This window comes from Pan troglodytes, chromosome 1 (genome assembly GCF_028858775.2).
Source record: "Pan troglodytes isolate AG18354 chromosome 1, NHGRI_mPanTro3-v2.0_pri, whole genome shotgun sequence".
NCBI lineage: Eukaryota > Metazoa > Chordata > Mammalia > Primates > Hominidae > Pan > Pan troglodytes.
The window spans coordinates 92,982,915-93,005,806 of record NC_072398.2 but is presented as its reverse complement, the minus strand read 5'-3'; the positions used below and the strand labels follow the sequence as shown (position 1 = coordinate 93,005,806).

Here is a 22,892-nt window from a genome sequence, read left to right as displayed (position 1 = left end):
CGGAGGACATGAGCTGTTCCAGTATAATAAAATATAAAATAAGAATAGTTATACCAGATATAGATCTTAGATATGATTATATATATCATTAATCAGTAGTTTGTAGCAATTACTCTTTATTCCAATATTATAATAATCCTCGCTCTATAATCATAACCTAGGAAAAATCAGGCCATACAGAGATAGGAGCTGAGGAGACATAGTGAGAAGTGACCAGAAAACAAGAGTGTGAGCCTTCTGTTATGCCCAGACAGGGCCACCAAAGGGCTCCTTGGTCTAGCGGTAACGCCAGCGTCTGGGAAGATGCCCCTTGCCAAGCGGACCGTGGTCTAGCGGTAGCGGACCGGGAAAGGGAGTCTCCCGTTCCCCGGGGGAGTTTAGAGAAGACTCTACTCCTCCACCTCTTGTGGAAGGCCTGACATTAGTCAGGCCCGCCCACGGTTATCCGGAGGCCTAACCGTCTCCCTGTGATGCTGTGCTTCAGTGGTCACGCTCCTAGTCTGCCTTGATGTTCCATCTTGTACACCTGGCTCTGCCTTTTAGTTAGCAGTAGCAAATTAGCGAAAGTACTAAAAATCTCTGATAAGCAGAAATAATAGTGTAAGCTGTTTCTCTCTTTCTCCTCTCTCTCTCTCTGCCTCGGCTGCCAGGCAGGAAAGGGCCCCCTGTCCAGTGGACACGTGACCCATGTGGCCTTACCTATCATTGGAGATGGCTCACACTCCTTATCCTGCCCCTTTGTCTCGTATCCAATAAATATCAGCGCAGCCTGGCATTCGGGGCCACTACCGGTCTCCGCGTCTTGGTGGTAGTGGTCCCCCGGGCCCAGCGGTCTTTTCTTTTATCTCTTTGTCTTGTGTCTTTATTTCTACACTCTCTCGTCTCCGCACACGAGGAGAAAACCCACTAACCCTGTCATTTTTCTCCACCTTAATGTCATTTTTCTCCACCTTCAGGTTGTCCCCCATTCCTGCAGTTTTTTGAGTTCCCAAACTTCAAAATTGGCTATGTATCCTCAGTGATTCCTGCTGCATGTTGTCCTCTACTATTTTGGCTCTATAAATAATGAGAAATGTGGCAAGCGCAGTGGCTCACGCCTGTCATCCCACCGCTTCGGGAGACTGAGTCCGCAGCATCGCTTGAGCCCAGGAGTTCAGGTTACAATGAGCTATGATCTTGCCACTGCACTACAGCCTGGGCGATAGAGTAGTATTTTGACTCTAAAAAACAAAAAAGAGGAAAGAAGAAAAAGTTATACAAAAATCACACATTAGATTTGTTCTTTTTTTTTTCTTTTTGAGACAGTCTCGCTCTGTCGCCGTCCAGTGGCACGATCTCGGCTCACTACAACCTCCGGGTTCAAGCGATTCTCGTGCCTCAGCCACCCGGCTAGCTGGGATTACAGGCGCGCGCCATTACTCCCGGCTAATTTATTTCGTATTTTTAGCGGAGACGGGGTTTCGCCAAGGCGGCCAGGCTGGTCTCGAACTTCTGACTTCAGGTGATCCGTCCGACTCGGCGTCCCAGAATTCTGAGATTACAGGCGTGAGCCACCGTGCCCGGCCTTGATTTGAATATAAAGGTTCCAACACTCCCAAACACAAGGTGACCCCATTTACAACTGGATCTTCAATAAGCGTCTGGTGATTCAATTTCCGCCAATTAGAAAGAGCCCAACCAGAACACGCAGGCGCCTTAACGCTGAGGGCATAACGAAGGTAAAGAAGGCGTGGCTACTGCCCAAATCCAAGATGGCTACCAGGAGGCCGTCAGTTCTCGGAAGTGCGGCACATCCTCGCTCCTGGGAGGCTCAAAGGCTCAAACGCCATTGGCAGAATCCCCGACAGCTCATCCTCCGCCCCCTGCAGGGGGCGGTAATGACAGAGTCCTAATTTCCGGTTCCGGCAGTACCGGTAGCCCAGTCGAGATGGAGGAAGATGCGACCGGCAGACGGCATTCGCTGGGAACGACGGATAGACTGGGGGCTGCGGCCTAGAGGTCCGGGCTTGGAGTTCGCCTCAGACGCGGTGGAGCCGCCGGAGTCTGAGAAGGTAAGAAGCCGCCGGCTTGAGGTCCCTGACAACTAAGGTCTCTGAGGATCTGCACTTGTCAGGGAGGCAAAGGATGCCTGGGGTGCCAGGCTGCGGTACCATGCAGTTTTGGGAATGAAGGACAACTGCGGTGAGGCGTCTCTTCCTGGCAGAGGAGCGTGAGATTCGCTGACAGCGAAGAAGCACGGCAAGGGGCATGTTCGAAGACCCAGAGTTGGGTGTGCGGGGGCCAGGACAGAGGCTGCATAAAGGGGGTGTCCCACGGAGTATCTTGAGAGGATTGTCATGTGGTGTCTGTGATGAGGGATCACGTGGGTACCTATGGAAGACCAAAGGAAAGCTGGGTGGGAATCTCACCATGTCCACGGTAGGGAGGAGATGATCTCGAAGGAGGGTTCGGAGGCATCCCCAGGCATTCCCCTAGGGAAATGTATATTCAGTAGGACAGGTGGGCAAGCATGTACATATATTCACGTTCATGTGGTAGATAGCTCCCAGGATGCAGATGCAATAGGGAGAACAGAAGGAATGGAGGATGTTGGTCTCTATTCCCTGTTTCCAGCTGAGAAATGGGGACCCATGGGTGTCTTGTCAGGAGTTGTAGAAGATGATTTGATTTGAAAAGATCTGATTATTATAAAAGTTTGGTTCTTATTCAGCAGGTCTAGGGTGCACCCTGAAATTCTGTATTTCTAACAGGCTCCCACGTGATGTCCATGATGCCAGTCTGTGGACCACCTTGGGTGGCAAGGACTTAGAGCATCACTGTCCAGTAGAACTTTCTGTAATGATAATGCTTTGCTGTTAACAAAATGCCTTCACGATTCTTAACTCACATGAGTTGTACTACAGCTCTATTTTTTTTTTTTTTTTTTTTTTTTTTTTTTTGAGACAGAGTCTCGCTCTGTTGCCCAGGCTGGAGGGCAGTGGCGCAATCTCGGCTCACTGCAAGCTCCGCCTTCCGGGTTCACACCATTCTCCTGCCTCAGCCTTCCGGTTAGCTGGGACTACAGGCGCCCACCACCACGCCCGGCTAATTTTTTGTATTTTTAGTAGAGACGGGGTTTCACCGTGTTAGCCAGGATGGTCTCGATCTCCTGACCTCGTGGTCCGCCCGCCTTGGCCTCCCAAAGTGTTGGGATAATAGGCCCGGCCTCACCTCAGTTCTCGGAAGGTCAGCCCATCCTCGCTCCTGGGAGGCTCAAAGGCTCAAATGCCATTGGTGGAATCGCTGACAGCTCATCCTCCGTCCCCCGCAGGGGGCGGTAATAACAGAGTCCAAATTTCCGGTTCCGGCAGTACCGGGAGCCGAGTGGAGATGGAGGAAGATGCGACCAGCGGACGGCATTCGCTGGGAACGACGGATAGTCTGGGGGTTGCATATCATATACAGCATTGATAGGCTTTATTAGCCCGATTCAACAGACAAGGAAACTGAATTTCAGTGAAGTGACTTGGTTCCAGTCTTACACTACTGAGTAATGGAAGTGAAACTCAACATGGATCTCCTGATTGCTGGTGTTCTTTCCGTTGTATGACCTTGCCTTCTAGGTGACACTACCTTCTCTCGAGCCAGAATCTTATCCCAGAACCTAGTGAATAGTCAGTCCCATGTGAATTTTCTGGTACAAGGAGAGTAGAGGTGGAGAGGAGGCATATGCCCCTGGGCCTATTTGTCCCTTTCCATTGGTAGGGTCAGTAGTGAGAGCTCTGCCTCTAACATTTCACTTGATTACTTCAGGACAAAGTGCTCACTAATTCTGCGTCACCTGTTAGGTCCCTTGAGGAAGCACGTCAACATTTGTGCCTGAGCAGTGTTAAAAAGTGGAAGAAAATCCGGAATTGGAGCCATGCACATGAGGGTCTGAGAAAGAGCCCTAAAGAAGTTGGGCTGACTAAGTTGGGAGAAGGGAAGGCTGGAGGAACTTTGCATACAGGTATCTGCAAAGAGGATTTTTTCAGAGGGTAAAACAAGAAGAATGGGATTGATATTTCCGCAGGAAGTTTGGAAGTTATGTAACAGAGCAGGTTGAGATCCTACCTTTTAGGAGCAGCCTGCCCCTTTTGAAGGGGTAAAGGGAGTGGGTGCAGTGCCCTCTCTTCTGTTGTAGTGGCTTATCCCTCTAAGGCATGACCCTTGGGTAGGGGTTACCTGCCTCGGAAAGTCCCCACTTCCTTGTGGGAGTTTAAAATAGATTGGCATATGTGAGAGATGGAGACAAGGTGGGAAATCAGATCCTGTCTTAGGATTTCTCATCAGGAGATGCTGATACTTGGTGTTTCAGCTTGATAAATTGAGAAGGTGCCATGAAACCAGGTCCTGGAACAGAATCCCTGGTTGCTCTGTCTTTTAGCTGCTCTGACCCTCTGCCCTGCAGAGCATGCATTTTGCATGTGCCTGGCAGGAGGCCCTCCTGCTTGAGCCCTGCTGTATTTGTCTGTGTTGACAATGTGACTGCCAGCCATTAAGCTTGGTCAGTCCACAGACACACTAGGAAAGCAGAGGCAGCTCTTGGTTTCTCTGGAACAGAGCTGCAAGAAGTCTCTGGGCATCTGCATGGCCAGGAGCTTATGCTTAACTGTTGAGTGACCTGCAGCCATAAGGGCATTAATTCTGCCTTCCAGAGGTGGGAATGACTTGGCTTTAAACAGTGATTTGTGTGAGAATTCTTCAAATCCCATAAGGTAGAAGGCATGGTGGAGTAGAGGAGAAATCTTGGCTCATATCTGCCTCTTCCATTGACCAGCTGTGTGACCTTGGGCCTGTTACTTTTAACCTACCTGACCCTCCATTTCCTCATTTATCAGAAGTGTCTAACTGTACACAAGTTAAACTGTAAGGATTACATGAGGTAGTAGTCAATCCTGGTGTTTCTCTGTATCTTCTCACTTCTCACTGGTGTTGGAAATATGATCTTGCGACCCTAGATGGCAGCCACTCTGGGGCAGAAGAGACAGTGACCACCTTTTGAAGAGCTCAAAGGAGAATATTGCCCCACAGGGCTTAGTGGGTCCCCCAGGCTGAGGCTGGGGAGGAGGGCCACCTTTGCCTACAGCAAGTGGCATATCATTGTTCTGGGGTTCTCTTGACGGCAGAACTTTGCCTCTAGCTCATTTTCCACAGCCTAGATTTTCCAATCTTGCCAATCCAGTTGACTTCTGTCTTCTCATTTCCAAGCCATTGTTCTCTCTCTTTCACTATCTACATGGATTATCCTTCATTCAAACTGCTTTGTCCCGGCCGGGCACGGTGGCTCATGCCTGTAATCCTAGCACTTTGGGAAGCCGAGGCGGGTGGATCACGAGGTCAGGAGATCGAGACCATCCTGGCTAACATGGTGAAACCCTGTCTCTACTAAAATTAAAAAAATTAGCCGGGCGTGGTGGCAGGCGCCTGTAGTCCCAGCTACTTGGGAGGCTGAGGCAGGAGAATGGCATGAACCCGGGAGGTGGAGCTTGCAGTGGGCGGAGATTGCGCCACTGCACTCCAGCCTGGGCGACAGAGCGAGACTCCGTCTGAAAAAAAAAACTGCTTTGTCCTGTAGGAATCCTGTGCGGGTTATGTGCACCTCCCTCAATCCTTACCTTGAAGCTAAGGTTTCCCCTCAGCTCTCAAGTACTCAGTTTGCACTGCAGGTAGTCCCTATTTTAACGAAAGTTATACGGTCCAGCTCAGGGAATCCTGAAAAGCTGCCCTTGCTTCCATGGTAATCAAAAGGCAGTTCTCATGGAATAAAAGCTACCTGAAGCCTGAGTTGGGACCTTTGGCTGGGGAAGGTGGTTGAGGATGTTCTCTGATTAGATGCTTGGCATGAGGTTTGCTACTGGAACTGCTAGTGTAGAATGTTTCAGCCCCCTAGAGTTGTCCCTGTGATGTGGCTACCTCCTTTCTCTGGGATTTCTCTTAAAGTCTGGGGAGGCCCTGCTTCTCATTTCCTGGAATTTATCTTCCCAGTCTCCCTTTCTGGCTGAAAATTTCTAGTATCTTACAGAACAGCGGTGGGATACACTGGAGCACATCATATTACCACTAAGTATGTCTAATAAATGATGTCCTCTGATTTGACATTTCCTAAATGTGAAGCTCCTGATTTTATACAATTTTGAAATTAGTAAGCTTGTTAGTTTTGTTTGAAATTCTAGGCATTGGATACACTTAACATGAGGGCTACATGTGCATCAACATACTCTGGTTTCCTTCCCTCCGTATCTTTTTTTTTTTGAGATGGAGTCTCACTGTCTCCTAGGCTGGAGTGCAGTGGTGTGATCATGGCTCACTGCAGCCCCAACCTTCCGGGCTCAGGTGATCCTCCCACCTCAGCCACCCAAGTAGCTGGGACCACAGGTGCATGCCACCATGCCTGGCTAACTTATTTTTATATATTGTAGAGACGGAGTCTCCCTATGTTGCCTAGGCTGACCTTGAGCTCTTGGGCTCAGGTGATCCTCCCACCTTGGCCTCCCAAAGTGTTGGGATTATAGGCGTGAGCCACTGTGTCCAGCCTTTTCCTCTGTATCTTGTATCCATTCCCCAGAGCGATACTGTGTATCCTTGAACAGACGGTTTCTTGAAGTCAGAGTCTATCTCCTCTGTCACTTCTCCCCCTTCATTATCTAAGACTGAGGTTGTGGTTTATATGCTTAGAGTTGAAAGCATGGGGTCCAACATGTTCTGTACTCTGTAGTTTCCCAGACTCTCCAGGGAAACTACTTATCTCTCAGGTGGTTCTTTTCTGTTTTTCTCAGAGCGAGTTATCTAATAACTGAAGAGGACTCTGCCCTTTGGCCTGTTCCTGACTTTCTAACTCCTTTTGCTGGAGGAAGGGGAGGTTGAGGGGGGTGCCCTGTGGTGTGAAAGCCCCACTTGCCCTCTCCTCTATACTTTCTTCCAATGCAGACGGGAGAAAGTATCATAAATGTAGTGACTGTGGGTCAGGGGAGCTCTGAGAGGCCAGCACAGGAAACCAGAAACAAAATGAGTCAGTTCGTAGGTGGCGATCAGAGGCACCCTGCTGAGGGTGCAAGGCCATAGGTGATGCCTCCTCAGTAGGCCCAGGAGCATCAAAACGGGAACAGTCCCGTTCAGCCTTCAGGAGCCTCCCAAATGTCACTTAGTGATGTCCCATTCACCTGCTTAAAGGCCCTGCATCCTGCCAGGTAGTTGGTTTGTCCATAGCATCCTGAGCTCTGCTTGGGTGAGCCGGACAAAAAGAATGATTCCTGGCCAGAGTAGTGATACCAGGGCCCAGACAGAGGCAGAGAGTCCGGATAGAAGATCCTGTAAGCTGGGGTAGGGAGCTGAGGAGGCCATGGAGCCAGGGGAATCATTGAAGTGAGGGACAATTTCTGGAGGAGGGAAACTGAGTAAGGAAGGCCTGGCCAAGGACCGAGAAGGGGATCTATGAAAGAAGACTCAAGTGGGGATTGACAGAGCCAGATTGGGTGGAGTCCAAGCTTTGGGCAGGTGAGTGTCCAGGAGATGAGGGCTGAGAATGGGCCTTCAGAGCCCAGCCAGAAGGGGAAAGCACAAAGCTCCACCCTCCTTCTTCACATCCCTCCATGCTGCTCAAATCCCAGGTCTTCAGGCACCATGGAGGACAAACGCAACATCCAGATCATCGAGTGGGAACACCTGGACAAGAAGAAGTTCTACGTGTTTGGTGTGGCAATGACAATGATGATCCGTGTCAGTGTCTACCCATTCACCCTCATCCGCACCCGGTTGCAAGTTCAGAAGGGGAAGAGCCTCTACCATGGGACCTTCGATGCCTTCATCAAGATCCTGCGAGCAGATGGTATCACTGGCCTCTACCGAGGGTTCCTGGTCAATACCTTCACCCTCATCTCTGGCCAGTGTTATGTCACCACTTATGAGCTCACCCGGAAGTTTGTAGCTGACTACAGCCAGAGTAACACAGTCAAATCACTGGTGGCTGGTGGCTCAGCCTCCCTTGTGGCCCAGAGCATCACAGTGCCCATTGATGTAGTCTCCCAGCACCTGATGATGCAACGCAAGGGTGAGAAAATGGGCCGCTTTCAGGTGCGGGGGAACCCAGAGGGACAAGGGGTAGTTGCCTTTGGCCAAACCAAGGACATCATCAGGCAGATCCTGCAGGCTGATGGACTTCGCGGCTTCTATCGAGGCTATGTGGCTTCACTGCTTACCTATATCCCAAACAGTGCTGTCTGGTGGCCCTTCTATCACTTCTATGCAGGTAAGCAGGGGCCAGGACAGTGGGGGAGGAAGGTGGGATTTCTAATGGGGCTGAGATACTGTTGCTTTGTGCATGTTAGAGTGGAGGTGAGATTTAATAGGGGAATGGGTCATTCACTCAGCAAATGTTTGAATCCAGGAGGATTTAAAGATGCATAAAACATGGTTTTTATACTTTCAAGGAGCTTCTAATGTAGTGAGGGAAGCAGACAGGTAAAAAGACTAGAACAGTGTGCAGCATACGCTCTGTGTGCTTTGGAGTCACTGGAACGTGGGGGAGGACAAAAGCCATGGGATGTTTAGGATTTGAAGATGAATCTGATGGGTAATAGTGAGCTTTTGACTTGGATGTTTTCCTCAGCATTTTTTTTTTTTTTTTTTTTTTGAGATGGAGTCTCACTCTGTCACCTAGGCTGGAGTGCAGTGGTGAGATCTTGGCTCACTGCAACCCCCACCTCCCGGGTTCAAGCGATTCTTGTGCTTCAGCCTCCCGAGTAGCTGGGACTATAGGCGTTTGCCACCATGGCTGGCTAACTTTTGTATTTTTAGTAGAGATGGGGTTTCACCATGTTGGTCAGGCTGGTCTTGAGCTCCTGACCTCGTGATCTGCCCGCCTCGGCCTCCCAAAGTGCTGGGATTACAGGAGTGAGACACCAGCCCCTCAGCATTTTAAATTCAAGGTGTGATATAACCTTGAACCTCTCCACTCCTGTAATGTATCTTTGTTCATAAGACATTTTACTTTTTAAGTATTTCCTATTTCCTAGAAATGGGGTTACTGAGTCAAAGATAACATTTTTGAGGGCTTCCATAAACATGCTGCCAGATTGCCTTCTCAAAGGGCAGGGTGCATTGTTGAAGAGCAGGACTTGAGTGTGCCTGCTACCCTGGGACATCCACCCACAGCTTTGAGTAACCATGAAATTCCCGTTAGGGCAGCCTATGTTTGCAGCCTCCCTAATCCCTGCTGTTGGCTCCCAACCCTTGGTAGTGGGCATTCTGTCCCACCCCATTGGAAACTTCTGACCAAAATTTTGATGCCTTCTTAACCTGTAGTGATTTTGTTTCTGTGGCTCTGTACTTTCCTGGTGCTTCTTTTGTTTTTCTGATTATTGCTTCTTTCTTCTTCTTCTTTCTGCTTTCTTCTTCTTCCTTCTTCCTCCTCCTCTTCTTCTTCTTCGTTTCTTCTTCCTTTTTTCTTTCTTCTTCCTTCTTTTTCCTTTCTTCTTCCTTCTTTTTCTTCTTTTTTTGCTAGCTCTATTACTTCTATTTAGCACAATGTTTCCTCTGGGGTATTTGTTAAAAGTCAGGTTCCTGGACTCTACCCTGACCCTTTAATGTTAAAAAAGCTTCCCAGGAAATGTGAGCATTTTCTCTGGAGTCTGTCTTTAGCCTTCTCTCCTCACTTGACTGCATTTACAATTAGAGCTGCATTTTTCTGACGTGTCCATCATCTCTACTTCCATTCTCAGACTAGCCTGTCGAGAGTTCTGGACAGACATTCTGACTGTAGGACTTCTCCATCTACATGCATCAACTTATGTCTAAAACTTTCTTCAATTAACTAGTCTTCATCCCAAGCTGGCTCTCTTTTCTGACTTTTTCTGACTTACTTTCATCAGTCAGTGGCCTTGTTATTCTTCAGTTCACTGAGACTGAAGTCTTGGGGATTGTGCTTGACCACTCCTTCTTTCTTGTCCCCATGTCTAGTCCTGGTAACTCTAGAATTTCTCTCCCAACTTTCTCTTCATTCCTGCTGCCTTCCCTGGAAACCATGCCTCTGTTACCTTCCTCCCAGACTGCTGCATCAGCTTTCTAGCTGTTCCCTCCTGAGTTCTCTTCCTTCCCGTCCATCACATACATCTCTAATGGACTGACCTTTTCAACTCGCGTTGTCATGTTCAGTGGCTTCCACTGCTTACTGAATAAAATCCAAACTCTTCAGCCTGGCTTCAGCCTCCCTTCACAGTGAAATCTCTTGCTTCTCCCCTAGGTATAGGCAGTCTGTGCTGTAGCCTGGGCAGGTAGTGCACAATTCCTCAACCATACATCACCTCTCCTATCACTGTGTTTTGTTCCTGCCACCCTTCTACCTAGATGCCTCCCAGGTTTGCTTACCCCTGGCGCAATCATGACTTACCTTAAGTGCTCCTTATTGCCTCCTCTTCCTTCCTCTCCATGTAACCCTTAAACCCAGAAGTGATCTTTCCCCTTTTTCATCCCCATGACATTGAATCTTTCTTAAGGCAGTTATACATTTGCCTTGATGTGATTTGTGTGTGCCCTATCTCTTCTGCTACGTGGAAAGGTTCTTGGAAGGGGGAGGAAACTAACATTTATTGAATGCCCATGTGTGCCAGGGCTCTGTGTGAGGGCTTGTATATCTCATAATTCCAATCTCACAATAACCCTGCGATGTAAGTGGTCTATAAGAACAGGGATCATGTCCGTTTCTGTTCACTATTGTACCTCCCAACACCTAGCTCAGGGTCTGGTGAAACTTAATTGCTCAGTAAATATTTTTTGAATTAATAGACTGGTTCTTGCTACTCCTTTTTGCTTAAAATCTGCCAGTGGTTCCTTACCGGCATCTAGAATAAAATCAGTTTTCCTTTCCATGGTCTATACATCTCTATTGATCTGACTCCTGTCTGCTTTTCCAGCCCCACCTTGTGCCACTCTGCTCTTCCTCACTGCTCTTCCCTCAGTTCCTGGTATACATCAGGCTCTGTTCTTGCCTCAAGGCCTTTGCAGATACTCTTCTCTGCCCGGACACCCTTTCCCCTGTTCTTTATGTGGTTGGCTCCTTCTCATGCTTCAGGCTTCAGCTTACATGTCACCTTTGCGAAAAGGACTTTATTCTATTGGAAAGAGGGCTCTTTCTGTTTTATATTTCAGCACCTTGTTTCCTTCTTAGTACTTGTCATAATTTGCAGTTATTTTACCCCCAACTCCCAGCTCCTTAGTTAGAATATAAATTCCATGAAGGCATCTCCCTGTCCATGTCTCTGTTCTATGTCTGGTACTTATCATGGTGCCTGGCATCTATTATTAAGTAAATACTCATTTATATCATTAAATACTTGTCCAGAGTCAAGCCAGTCTTAGCCAAGTGGGACTTAAACCAAGTCAGCCTGAGTTCATCTTTTGCCTGGTAGATAAGAGATTCTTAAATGTTTCTTGAATGACTAATGGAGAAAAATGAAAGATGTGGAGTCCCTCCCTCCCTCCCTCCCTCCCTTCCTTCTTTCATTCTCTTTCCTTTTTTTTTTTTTTTTTTTTTTTGAGACAGAGTCTCACTCTGTTGCCTAGGCTGGAGTGCAGTGGCGCGATCTCGGCTCACTGCAAGCCCCGCCTCCTGGGTTCACGCCGTTTTCCTGCCTCAGCCTCCCGAGTAGCTGGGACTACAGGTACATGCCACCATGCCCAGCTAAGTTTTTTGTATTTTTAGTAGAGACGGGGTTTCACCGTGTTAACCAAGATGGTCTTGATCTCCTGACCTCGTGATCCGCCCGCCTCGGCCTCCCGAAGTGCAGGGATTACAGGCATGAGCCACCGCGCCTGGCCCTTCTTCTTTTTTTTTTTTTGAGATGGAGTTTTGCTCTTGTTGCCCAAACTGGAGTACAATGGCATGATCCCGGCTCACTGCAACCTCCACCTCCCAGGTTCAAGCGATTCTCCTGCCTCAGCCTCCCGAGTAGCTGGGATTACAGGCATGAGCCACCACGCCCGGCTAATTTTGTTTTTTTAGTAGAGATGGGGTTTCTCCATGTTGACCAGACTGGTCTCAAACTCCCAACCTCAGGTGATCCACCTGCCTCGGCCTCCCAAAGTGCTGGGATTACAGGCATGAGCCACCGTGCCCTGTCTGACATGGAGTTATTTCTACCACTTTCTTGCTTTTGTGTTTCATCTTCTCCCCAAGCCCCAGGAAAATGGCATATGTGCATGATTAAAATTGGAATCTGGATCCTGTTGTAGCTTACAGGCCTGGAGGCCAGAATAGACAGGCCCAAGGAGGCAGGCAGTGCCAGTCCACATGCTACAGTTGGTTTTTTTGTTTGTTTCAAACGGAGTTTCACTGTTGTTGCCCAGGCTGGAGTGCAATGGCATGATCTTGGCTCACTGCAACCTTCACCTCCCAGGTTCAAGCAAATCTCCTGCCTCAGCCTACTGAGTAGCTGGGATTACAGGCGCCTGCTGCCACACCCGGCAAATTTTTTGTATTTTTAGTAGAGATGGGGTTTCACCATGTTGGCCAGGCTGGTCTTGAACTCCTGACCTCAGGTGATCCACCTGCCTCAGCCTTCGAAAAGTGTGAGCCACCATGCCCGGTCCAGATGCTACAGTTTAATGATTGCAAAATGCCTTTTTCTTGGGAGAAACAGGATACCAGTGAGGCTGAGCCACCAGTTCACTTTGTTTCTGTTTGTATGCTGATTCTGGGGAAGAGAGTATATAAGAACTGGGGGAGAGGTGGTTCTGGTGAGGTTTAGGGAATTCTGCCATCCCAGCTGAGACTTGGAAGCTCTCACTTCTGCCCTGCCAGCCTCCACCTCCCTACTTCTCCCTGGCCACAAACTACTAAAACTAGGAGCATGAGGAAAAAAAAATTTTTTTTTTTGAGATGGAGTTTCGCTCTTGTTGCCCAGGCTGGAATGCAATGGTGTGATCTTGGCTCACCGCAACCTCCACCTCCCGGGTTCAAGCGATTCTCCTGCCTCAGCCTCCCGAGTAGCTGGGATTATAGGCATGCGCCATCACACCTGGCTAATTTTGTATTTTTAGTAGAGACGGGGTTTTTCCATGTTGGTCAGACTGGTCTTGAACTCCCGACCTCAGGTGATCGCCCGCCTCTGCCTCCCAGAGTGCTGGGATTACAGGCGTCAGCCACCGCGCCTGGCCGAGGAAAAAATTCTTAAAAGGTATGATAACTGAACTATAGAAGAGAAAACCCTAAGTGACTTACCTCTTGGATCTCATATGCTGTTCCTTCCCTTACTCATACTGTTCCAGGGTGCTGGGCTTGGCTGCCCCTCGAACACTTGCTGTATGCTTGTCCTCAGGGCCCTTGCATAGGATGTTATCCCTTGCCTTGAAAGCTCTGTCTACAGATCCATGTGGCTTGCACTGTCTCCTTCAGGTCTTTGCTCAGACTTCACCTTCTTGGAATGGGCTTTCATCCTTTATCCCTGAGAGGTCTCAGAAAATAAAAAATAAAATGGCAACCCCTTCCCTTCCACTGTTGGCCTCCCTATCTCCCTTTCCTGCTTTATTTTTATCTATAGCACATACCTGCTGACATAGCTGTGTATTTTGCTTTTTATTTTTTTATTATCTCTTCACACTAGAATATAAATTTCCTAAGCACAGGAATTTGAGGCTCTTTTATTTACTGTTAAATCCTCAGGATCCAGGATGACCAGCTCATGGTAGTCACTCAATAAATCTTTGTTGAATAAATGAATGAACATGTTGTCTTTCACCTTCAGAGAGAGTAAAAAGAAAATTCAATTGCAGGTAGACTTCTCAGTGGTACTGGGATGGGTTAACCTGGGTACCATTCTATCTTCATTAGCATTTTGAAAGATGAATTTTCTTTCTTGATATAGGCTGGAGAAAAGTGCTTATTGTAGGATGTGACTTTCTATTTTAATATTGTTTTTATTTTTTAAAACATGCACATGTTTCAAAATTCAAAAGTTAAGAAAGGGTATGTAGTATGCAACGAAAAGGCTCCTTACCCACCTGGTTCCCTTCTGTAGAGACAGTCAGTGTCACTAGCTTTTATTTCATTTTTAATTTTTTTTTTTTTTTTTTTTTTGAGATGGAGTCTTGCTCTGTCACCTAGGCTGGAGTGCAGTGACGAGATCTCAGCTCATGCAGCCTCTGCCTCCCAGGTTCAAGTGATTCTCCTGCCTCAGCCTCCCGAATAGCTGGGATTACAGGTGTGCACCACCATGTCCGGTTAATTTTTGTATTTTTGGTAGAGACGGGGTTTCACCATGTTGGTCAGGCTAGTCTCAAATTCCTGACCTCAGGTGATCTGCCCACCTCTGCCTCCCAAAGTGCTGGGATTACAGGCGTGAGCCACCACATCCAGCTTTAATTTTTCTTTGAGACAGGGTCTTACTCTGATGCCCAGGCTGCAGTACAGTGGCATGATCATGGCTCACTGCAGCCTCTACTTCCAGGACTCAGGTGATCCTCCCACCTCAGCCTTCCAAGTTGCTGGGACTACAGGCCCGCACCACCATGCCCGGCTAATTTTTATATTTTTGGTAGAGGAGGGGTTTCACCATGTTGTCCAGTCTGGTTGCAAACTCCTGGGCTCAGGTGATCCACCCATCTTGGCCTCCCAAAGTGCTAGGATTACAGGCTTGAGCCACCACTGTCTGGCCATGTCACTGGTTTTTAATGTATCCTACCAGAGTTACTCAATGCATATAGAAGCAAATATTTAGTGTGTGCTTTTCTAGCCTATGAGTTGGGAGGAACAGGGCAAGAGGCATAAGGCTTTTACATCAGGAAGGATTTTCTGCCCATCAGATGAAAGGAGTCAGCAAGCAAATTTTGAAATCTCCCTCTCCAAGGAATCTTGTCCTGTTTAAATGGATGATGTTGGCCAGGTCCAGTGGCTCCCACCTGTAATTCCAACACTTTGGGAGGCTGAGGTGGGAGAATTGCTTGAGTCCAGGAGTTCAAGACCAGCCTGCGCAACATAGTGAGACTCTCTATACAAAACTTTTTTTTTTTTTTTTTTTTTTTGAGACAGAGTCTTGCTCTGTCGCTCAGGCTGGAGTGCAGTGGCGCGATCTTGGCTCACTGCAAACTCCGCCTCCCAGGTTCATGCCATTCTCCTGCCTCAGCCTCCTGAGTAGCTGGGACTACAGGCGCCTGCCACCATGCCCAGCTAATTTTCTTTGTATTTTTAGTAGAGACGGGGTTTCACCATGTTAGCCAGGATGGTCTTGATCTCCTGACCTCATGATCTGCCCGCCTTGGCCTCCCAAAGTGCTGGGATTACAGGCGTGAGCCGCCGCGCCCGGCACTACAAAACATTTTTTAAAAAATTAGCTGGGCATGGTAGCACAAGCCTATAGACCCAACTACTGGGGATGCTGAGGTGGGAGGATTGCTTGAGCCCAGGAGATTGAGGCTGCAGTGAGCCATGATCATGCCATTGCACTCCAACCTATGTGACACAGAGAGACCCTGTCTCAAAAGAAAAAAAATCAATCAAAATAAATGGGTGATATCACCAAGATGACTCCTGGAAAGGGCCTGAGACTTAATAGTTTTTTTTTTTTTTTAATTTATTTATTTTTATTGATCATTCTTGGGTGTTTCTCACAGAGGGGGATTTGGCAGGGTCATAGGACAACAGTGGAGGGAGGGTCAGCAGATAAACAAGTGAACAAAGGTCTCTGGTTTTCCTATGCAGAGGACCCTGCGGCCTTCAGCAGTGTTTGTGTCCCTGGGTACTCGAGATTAGGGAGTGGTGATGACTCTTAACAAGCATGCTGCCTTCAAGCATCTGTTTAACAAAGCACATCTTGCACCACCCTTAATCCATTTAACCCTGAGTGGACACAGCACATGTTTCAGAGAGCACAGAGTTGGGGGTAAGGTCACCGATCAACAGGATCACAAGGCAGAAGAATTTTTCCTAGTACAGAACAAAATGAAAAGTCTCCCGTGTCTACCTCCCTCTACACAGACATGGCAACCATCCGATCTCTCAATCCCTTCCCCGCCTTTCCCCCGCTTCTATTCCACAAAACCGCCATTGTCATCATGGCCCATTCCCAATGAGCTGCCGGGTACACCTCCCAGACGGGGCGGTGGCCGGGCAGAGGGGCTCCTCACCTCCCAGTAGGGGCGGCCGGGCAGAGGCGCCCCTCATCTCCCAGACCGGGCGGCTGGCCGGGCGGGGGGCTGACCCCCCCACCTCCCTCCCAGACGGGGCGGCTGGCCAGGCAGAGGGGCTCCTCACTTCCCAGTAGGGGCGGCCGGGCAGAGGCGCCCCTCACCTCCCGGACGGGGCGGCTGGCCGGGCGGGGGGCTGACCCCCCCACCTCCCTCCCGGACAGGGCGGCTGGCCAGGCGGGGGGCTGACCCCCCCACCTCCCTCCCGGATGGGGCAGCTGGCCGGGCGGGGGGCTGACCCCCCCACCTCCTTCCCGGACCGGGCGGCTGGCCGGGCAGAGGGGCTCCTCACTTCCCAGTAGGGGCGGCCGGGCAGAGGCGCCCCTCACCTCCCGGACGGGGCGGCTGGCCGGGTGGGGGGCTGACCCCCCCCACCTCCCTCCTGGTCGGGGCAGTTGGCCTGGCGGGGGGCTGACCCCCCCACCTCCTTCCCGGACGGGGCGGCTGGCCGGGCAGAGGGGCTCCTCACTTCCCAGTAGGGGTGGCCGGGCAGAGGCGCCCCTCACCTCCCGGACGGGGTGGCTGGCCGGGCAGGGGGCTGACCCCCCCACCTCCCTCCCGGATGGGGCGGCTGGCCGGGCAGAGGGGCTCCTCACTTCCCAGTAGGGGCGGCCGGGCAGAGGCGCCCCTCACCTCCCGGACGGGGCGGCTGGCCGGGCGGGGGGCTGACCCCCCCCCACCTCCCTCCCGGATGGGGCGGCTGGCCGGGCGGGGGGCTGACCCTCCCACCTCCCTCCCGGACGGGGCGGCTGGCCTGGTGGGGGCTGACCCCCACCTCCCTCCTGGATGGGGTGGCTGCCAGGCAGAGACGCTCCTCACTTCCCAGACGGGGTGGCTGCCGGGCGGAGGGGCTCCTCACTTCTCATATGGGGTGGTTGCCAGGCGGAGGGTCTCCTCACTTCTCAGACGGGGCGGCTGGGCAGAGACGCTCCTCACCTCCCAGACGGGGTCGCGGCCGGGTAGAGGCGCTCCTCACTTCCCAGACGGGGTGGCGGGGCAGAGGCGCTCCCCACATCTCAGACGATGGGCGGCTGGGCAGAGACGCTCCTCACTTCCTAGATGGGATGGTGGCCGGGAAGAGGCGCTCCTCACTTCCTAGATGGGATGGCGGCCGGGCAGAGATGCTCCTCACTTTCCAGACTGGGTAGCCAGGCAGAGGGGCTCCTCACGTCCCAGATGATGGGCGGCCAGGCAGAGACGCTCCTCACTTCCCAGACGGGGTGGCGGCCGGGCAGAGGCTGCAATCTCGGCACTTTGGGAGGCCAAGGCAGGCGGCATGCTTCGCCGGGTGGTCAGAGCTATTCGCCCATAGTCCGTAGCCCAGAGCCGGGGCTGCTCGGCTCTCCGTCCCGGGGGGCCGGGGCCGGGCTGGAGGCGTGCGAGCCTCTCACCGCCGCCTCCCAGCGCAGCCACCGGAGCCGCCGCCGCCGCCGCCTCCCTCCATGGCTGCGGCGCCGCCACCCGAGAACATACTTTAAACTCTTAACACCTTAATTACAAGTTAAACCAACACTACTATCATCAGTCAACATGTGACTATTAGTTAAATCTAAACAGGAATTCTCCCGACTTAATAGTTTTTTGAAGGAAGCAGAGAAAATAAAAGATAGGACTTAGGTGGCGAAGGGTGGAGGGTTTGTCTGGGTTGGGAAAGCCACCTGGTAGAAGCAGCAAGCACAGTGAGGGCAGACCGGTGGTGCTTTGTGTCTTTAGCCATTGTCTTTCCCTGGATTCCAGAGCAGCTCTCCTACCTGTGTCCTAAGGAGTGCCCTCACATTGTCTTTCAAGCTGTCTCGGGGCCCCTGGCTGCAGCCACTGCCTCCATCCTCACCAATCCCATGGATGTCATACGAACCCGTGTGCAGGTAAGACTGACCACTTCCCTCACCCTCCTCCTGGAGAAGCCATTAGAAGCATGACCTTCAAGCCCTCCAGTGTTGCCCTGACCTCTTTGTGTCCTGGCCCTCTAGTCCAGTCAGTCTTCTCCTGAACATCTAAGCCCCTTCTGTGTGCTTAGCATCTGCAGAAGCCAGCCCACAGCCAGGCACAGTGGCTCACGCCTGTAATCCCAGCATTTTGGGAGGCCGAAGCGGGCAGATCACCTGAGCCCAGGAGTTCGAGTCCAGCCTGGCCAACATGGTGAAACCCTGTCTCTACTAAAAATAAAAAATTAGCTGAGTGTGTTGGCATGCGCCTGTAGTCCCAGCTACTCGGGAGGCTGAGGCAGGAGAATCACTCGAACCCAGAGGTGTAGGTTGCATTGAGCCGAGATCACGCCACTGCACTCCAGCCTGGGTGACAGAGTGAGACTTTGTCTCAAAAAAAAAAAAATAAATAAAAGAAGCCCGCCCAGCACTTAAAGTACCTGGAATGCTTCTCACTCTGTCTGCTACCTTGCATACCTCTCCTCCATCACATGCCCATGCCTCCAGGAAATCTTACTGGTTTCTTCCAGCCTTTACTGGAGTCCTATTCCATAGCCTATTAGCATAGCCTATCAACGACTCTTTCCTTTACCTTGCAGGTTTGTGGTTATAAGAAATATCGATTTCAGTTAATTCATAAGTCTGTCTGGTTTTTCCAGTAGGCCATAAGTTCTCTGTGGATTATGAGAGTGACTTAAATAGGTTTCACAGATTTTATGGTGTGGATGCAGCAAAACCCGACAAAGCCTATAGTAATGGTTGTCTTCAGTCAGCTTAAAGACAGTTACACAGCACCTAGACCAGGGAAATAGAATCTGAATGATGATATGTAATATGCAAATAGTAGGTGTTGCCATATAAAGTTTTATGTCTGATTTGAGGTGGAGAATCAAAGTTGTACAAGAGAATGAAGTCACTGGGTTATGGTGAGGGGAGGAGGGAAGGAAGATAACCTTAACAGGTTGGAGATAAAATCAGCTTCCCTAGTACCAGGATGTTGGGAAGCAGATAAGTAACAAATATAGGTATTTTTGTTCCTAGGAAAGAATGCCCCCTCATTTGAAAATGAATACACTGGCATCTGGTTATTTGCAAATAATAAAGTGCACAGGGTCAGTCCTCATTCTTTCCTGAGCCTTGTTCTGGGCGTTCTAGGAGGAGATCCAAGGGAAAGGACAGTTCTCTACTTTGAGGAGCTTCCAGGCTGGAAAGACCCAGAGGCATAGGTGAAAAAGTCCTTGACATGGCTGTGGAAAAAGTGGAAGGGTTAGGGAAGCAGAGACGGTCACATGAGAGAGTATTGGAGAGGAAGAAGGGAGTGCGGAGGAGGGTGCTGAAGGAGGTAGGGCGGAAGCGGGGGATGTTCTTAGCCATGGCTGGGATACCTTGTGAAGGTCATATCATATAAGGGGAGGTATGAACAAGGAGTGAGTCTGTCCTGTATTGGCCAAGGGGCTGAGGAGTGGTTTCTAAAGGTGTAGTTTAGGGGTTGGGGAGGGTGTGGGACTGTTGAGAAAGAAGAGAGAAGTGATTTCTGCTTGGCCAGGCTTTCAGTGTGATAGGGAAGATGCCTGTATTTGTTCATGGGGTGTGTGAGAGATGGCAGAGATGGAGAGGAAGGTTCCAGCTCTGGGGCTTCAAGGGATTGAAATGATCAGAATCAAAATCAGACTGGCAGAGCTGCAGAGGGTCTCAGAGAGGATTTAACCCAGCCTCCCTGAGACCAGAGAGCAGCATCTAGTCCGAAGACTCATAGCTACATAGATTATCTCATGATATCAATGATAGCTAACATTTATTGTACACTTAACTATCTGCCACCACTCTTGTTAGTATTTATGAATATTATTTTTTTTCTTGCTCATAACAACCTCGTGGTGCAGGTACTATTATCACTGTTTTATATTTGAGGAAATTGGGGCACAAAGAGTTAAGTAAATTACCCAAGGTTATGTTGTTAGTAGGTTGGGGAGCAGAATTCAAACTCAGGCAGTCAGGCCCCAGGGCTCATACTAAATCACTGTGCTGTACCATCCCTCACAAGCAGAATCCACACCTTCCGACGTCGGAGTCTGGTTCTCCCCACTTTAGCCTAAGGCAGAGGGAGATTGAGCAGAGGGGCTCTGACTACAGACAATGGCCCTCCACTGTGTTGACTTTTCCAGGTTGAGGGCAAGAACTCCATCATCCTGACCTTCAGACAGCTGATGGCAGAAGAAGGGCCTTGGGGCCTCATGAAGGGCCTCTCGGCCAGAATCATCTCAGCCACACCTTCCACCATTGTCATTGTGGTGGGCTATGAGAGCCTCAAGAAACTCAGCCTCCGACCTGAGCTGGTGGACTCGAGACACTGGTAACCAGTGGTGGGGAGAGAAGCCTGCTGTTTTCCACACTACCGTGGGTCAGGGGCAGAGTGGAGAGGACAGCACCCTCTCCAGATGCTCCCACCACACACCCAGCCCTGCCCTGGGCCAAGTGGCCTATCTGGGATAGGGATAGAGACTTTGAACTGCTCTTGCTGAAGAGGCTCCACGCCTGGATCCCTTGCCCCCACTATTTAAAATTCTCTTCTGAGCTGGGCTCCCTCACTCAGTCCCTGTATTCGATACTGGCCTAAAGACCCCACCCCCCACCCTGCCAGCCCTTCTTCTGGCTTCCCCTTCCATCTGTGTCCCTGAGACCCTGAGAAGAGCTGTACATAGAGCTTGCTTACTACCACTGGTTCTTCCTCTTGGGCTTTCAGCCCAGACTCCAAGCAGCTGCTATCAACCCTCTCTCCCTTCATCTCTTAGCCTTGCTTATTTTTATTTTGGGACCGAGCTGCCCACTAGATGACTCTGCTTTTCCCTGCATTTGGGGCTAAGGTGCCAGGTACTTATTTGCACAGGGAGCAGGAGCAGCAAAAAATCTCTGGTTCTCCAGAGCACTCGTCCTCTCTTTGGAGGGGTTATTAGGTTGGGGAGAAATGTTGATACTTTTGTTTTGTGTGTGTGTGTGTGTGTTTTAACATCTGTGAACCAGGCTATTAGTCCTGCTAAAGCGCCAATCCTGCTGTCAGAGCTCACCCCCTTCCTAAGACAGGTAGAAAAATGTAATGTAGCTTTTTCCACAATCCAGTTCCCTGTCCCTTCAGTCTCAGGAGCCCTAGGAGAGTCTAAGCTGGGGCATCCCCTGGCCCAGAGGACTCCCGTGGTGGGCACAGTTCTAAGTGGATCAGGCTGTCTTGGGTGCACTGGACTTGGAGCACTACCTTGAGAAGTCAGGTTGAGAAAGTAGTTGATCTAGAAGGCAACAAGTGGGCGTGTGTTCCCCAGCACATTACCCAGGCCAGCAGAGCCAAACCTAGGAGAGGGCAGTGGGGAGATTCTCTGCCCCAGGCAGCCATGACATACACATAAATACCCCAATCACTCAGACTTACGGCAACAAGTGTTGTCTCACTATGGTGATCTCTAAGATCCACATCACTGGATGCGTAGTCATCCCAGTCATGGTACGCTGTGGAGGAATGCTGGAAGAACATAAAGAGCAGTTCAGAAAGTCACCCAATACCAGGACCACTGCATTTACCAGCCTGATACTGCCAAGATTATCTGATGCTCTCCTCAGGAGCTAGGAGAGGAGTGCTCCTTCCTCCCTACCGCTACTCTCCCCAAGCCTGTGTTGCAGGTAGAGAGGTGCAGCAAATAGAGAAGGCATGTCAAACCCTGCATTTCTACCTGAGACGTGTGACCTGGATGATCCTCCAAACCCTATTGGTCCCACCCCCTGGGAAAGGCCATGGTGCCAATTTGAAAGGTGCTAGCTACCTGAAGCCTTGATATTTCTTCATGGCTGCCGCACATTCTTCCACCTTGGCCAGAACAGGTTCTGAAAACCGCTTCTCTACCTTCACCACCACCACTGCCCATCTTGATCTCTTTGAGGGTTTTCCCATTTCACTTGATCTTATTTTTGTTTATCCCTTCCTGCACTTTGTCAAGAGAGTCCTCCAGTTTCTATCCAGGAATGTTCACATCCAAAGGGTTGGACCCACCGATCATTCTGAATCTTCCTGCCCCTCCTCACTGCTTAACCCTGAGAACCACAAATATAATGGAAGCAGTTCCCCCCACCCTCACCCCATCTCTTTAAGCTCATCCTAGCAAGACCTCTAGAGACCCTAGAGACTCGACTTTAGTCCTTCCCCGCCATGGCACAGTGGGGAAGGTGTCAATGGGGAGTGTCACGGACAGGAGGTAGGATCCTGCCGCTCGCGTCTTAGTGTTTCTCCCCCAAGACTTTCCTTCTGTTTTGTTGTCTTGTGCAGTATTTTACAGCCCCTCTTGTGTTTTTCTTTATTTCTCGTACACACACGCAGTTTTAAGGGTGATGTGTGTATAATTAAAGGGACCCTTGGCCCATACTTTCCTAATTCTTTAGGGACTGGGATTGGGTTTGACTGAAATATGTTTTGGTGGGGATGGGACGGTGGACTTCCATTCTCCCTAAACTGGAGTTTTGGTCGGTAATCAAAACTAAAAGAAACCTCTGGGAGACTGGAAACCTGATTGGAGCACTGAAGAACAAGGGAATGAAAAGGCAGACTCTCTGAACGTTTGATGAAATGGACTCTTGTGAAAATTAACAGTGAATATTCACTGTTGCACTGTACGAAGTCTCAGAAATGTAATTAAAAGTTTTTATTGAGCCCCCGAGCTTTGGCTTGCGCGTATTTTTCCGGTCGCGGACATCCCACCGCGCAGAGCCTCGCCTCCCCGCGACCCTCAGCCT

The 22,892-nt window shown here is 50.1% G+C and overlaps 1 protein-coding gene across 6 annotated transcripts; it reads left to right on the top strand.

Moving 5' to 3' along the window:
* The first annotated feature begins 1,709 nt into the window (after positions 1-1,709).
* Positions 1,710-22,816, top strand: SLC25A44 (solute carrier family 25 member 44). 6 transcript variants are annotated; one of them, XM_054672507.2, is made up of 5 exons: positions 1,878-2,051; positions 3,828-3,988; positions 7,629-8,266; positions 17,932-18,059; positions 20,285-22,816. In XM_054672507.2, exons 3-5 carry the CDS (start codon positions 7,642-7,644, stop codon positions 20,474-20,476), a joined length of 945 nt encoding a protein of 314 aa, XP_054528482.1. In that variant the 5' UTR covers positions 1,878-2,051; positions 3,828-3,988; positions 7,629-7,641; the 3' UTR covers positions 20,477-22,816. The 6 variants fall into 6 exon arrangements, with proteins under 6 accessions (XP_003308551.1, XP_009432473.1, XP_054528482.1 ...); XM_009434201.4 differs by having other exon boundaries at positions 1,907-2,051; positions 17,908-18,059; XM_003308503.6 differs by lacking the exon at positions 3,828-3,988 and having other exon boundaries at positions 1,710-2,051.
* The last annotated feature ends 76 nt before the right edge of the window (positions 22,817-22,892 follow it).

Excerpts from the sequence above, each read along its gene's own strand:
- SLC25A44 (XM_009434198.4), top strand. The coding sequence starts at position 7,642 with ATGGAGGACAAACGCAACATCCAGATCATCGAGTGGGAACACCTGGAC. Across the intron at positions 8,267-17,907 it reads CTTCTATCACTTCTATGCAG|CCATTGTCTTTCCCTGGATT; the intron begins GTAAGCAGGGGC and ends TTGTGTCTTTAG. Across the intron at positions 18,060-20,284 it reads TCATACGAACCCGTGTGCAG|GTTGAGGGCAAGAACTCCAT; the intron begins GTAAGACTGACC and ends TGACTTTTCCAG.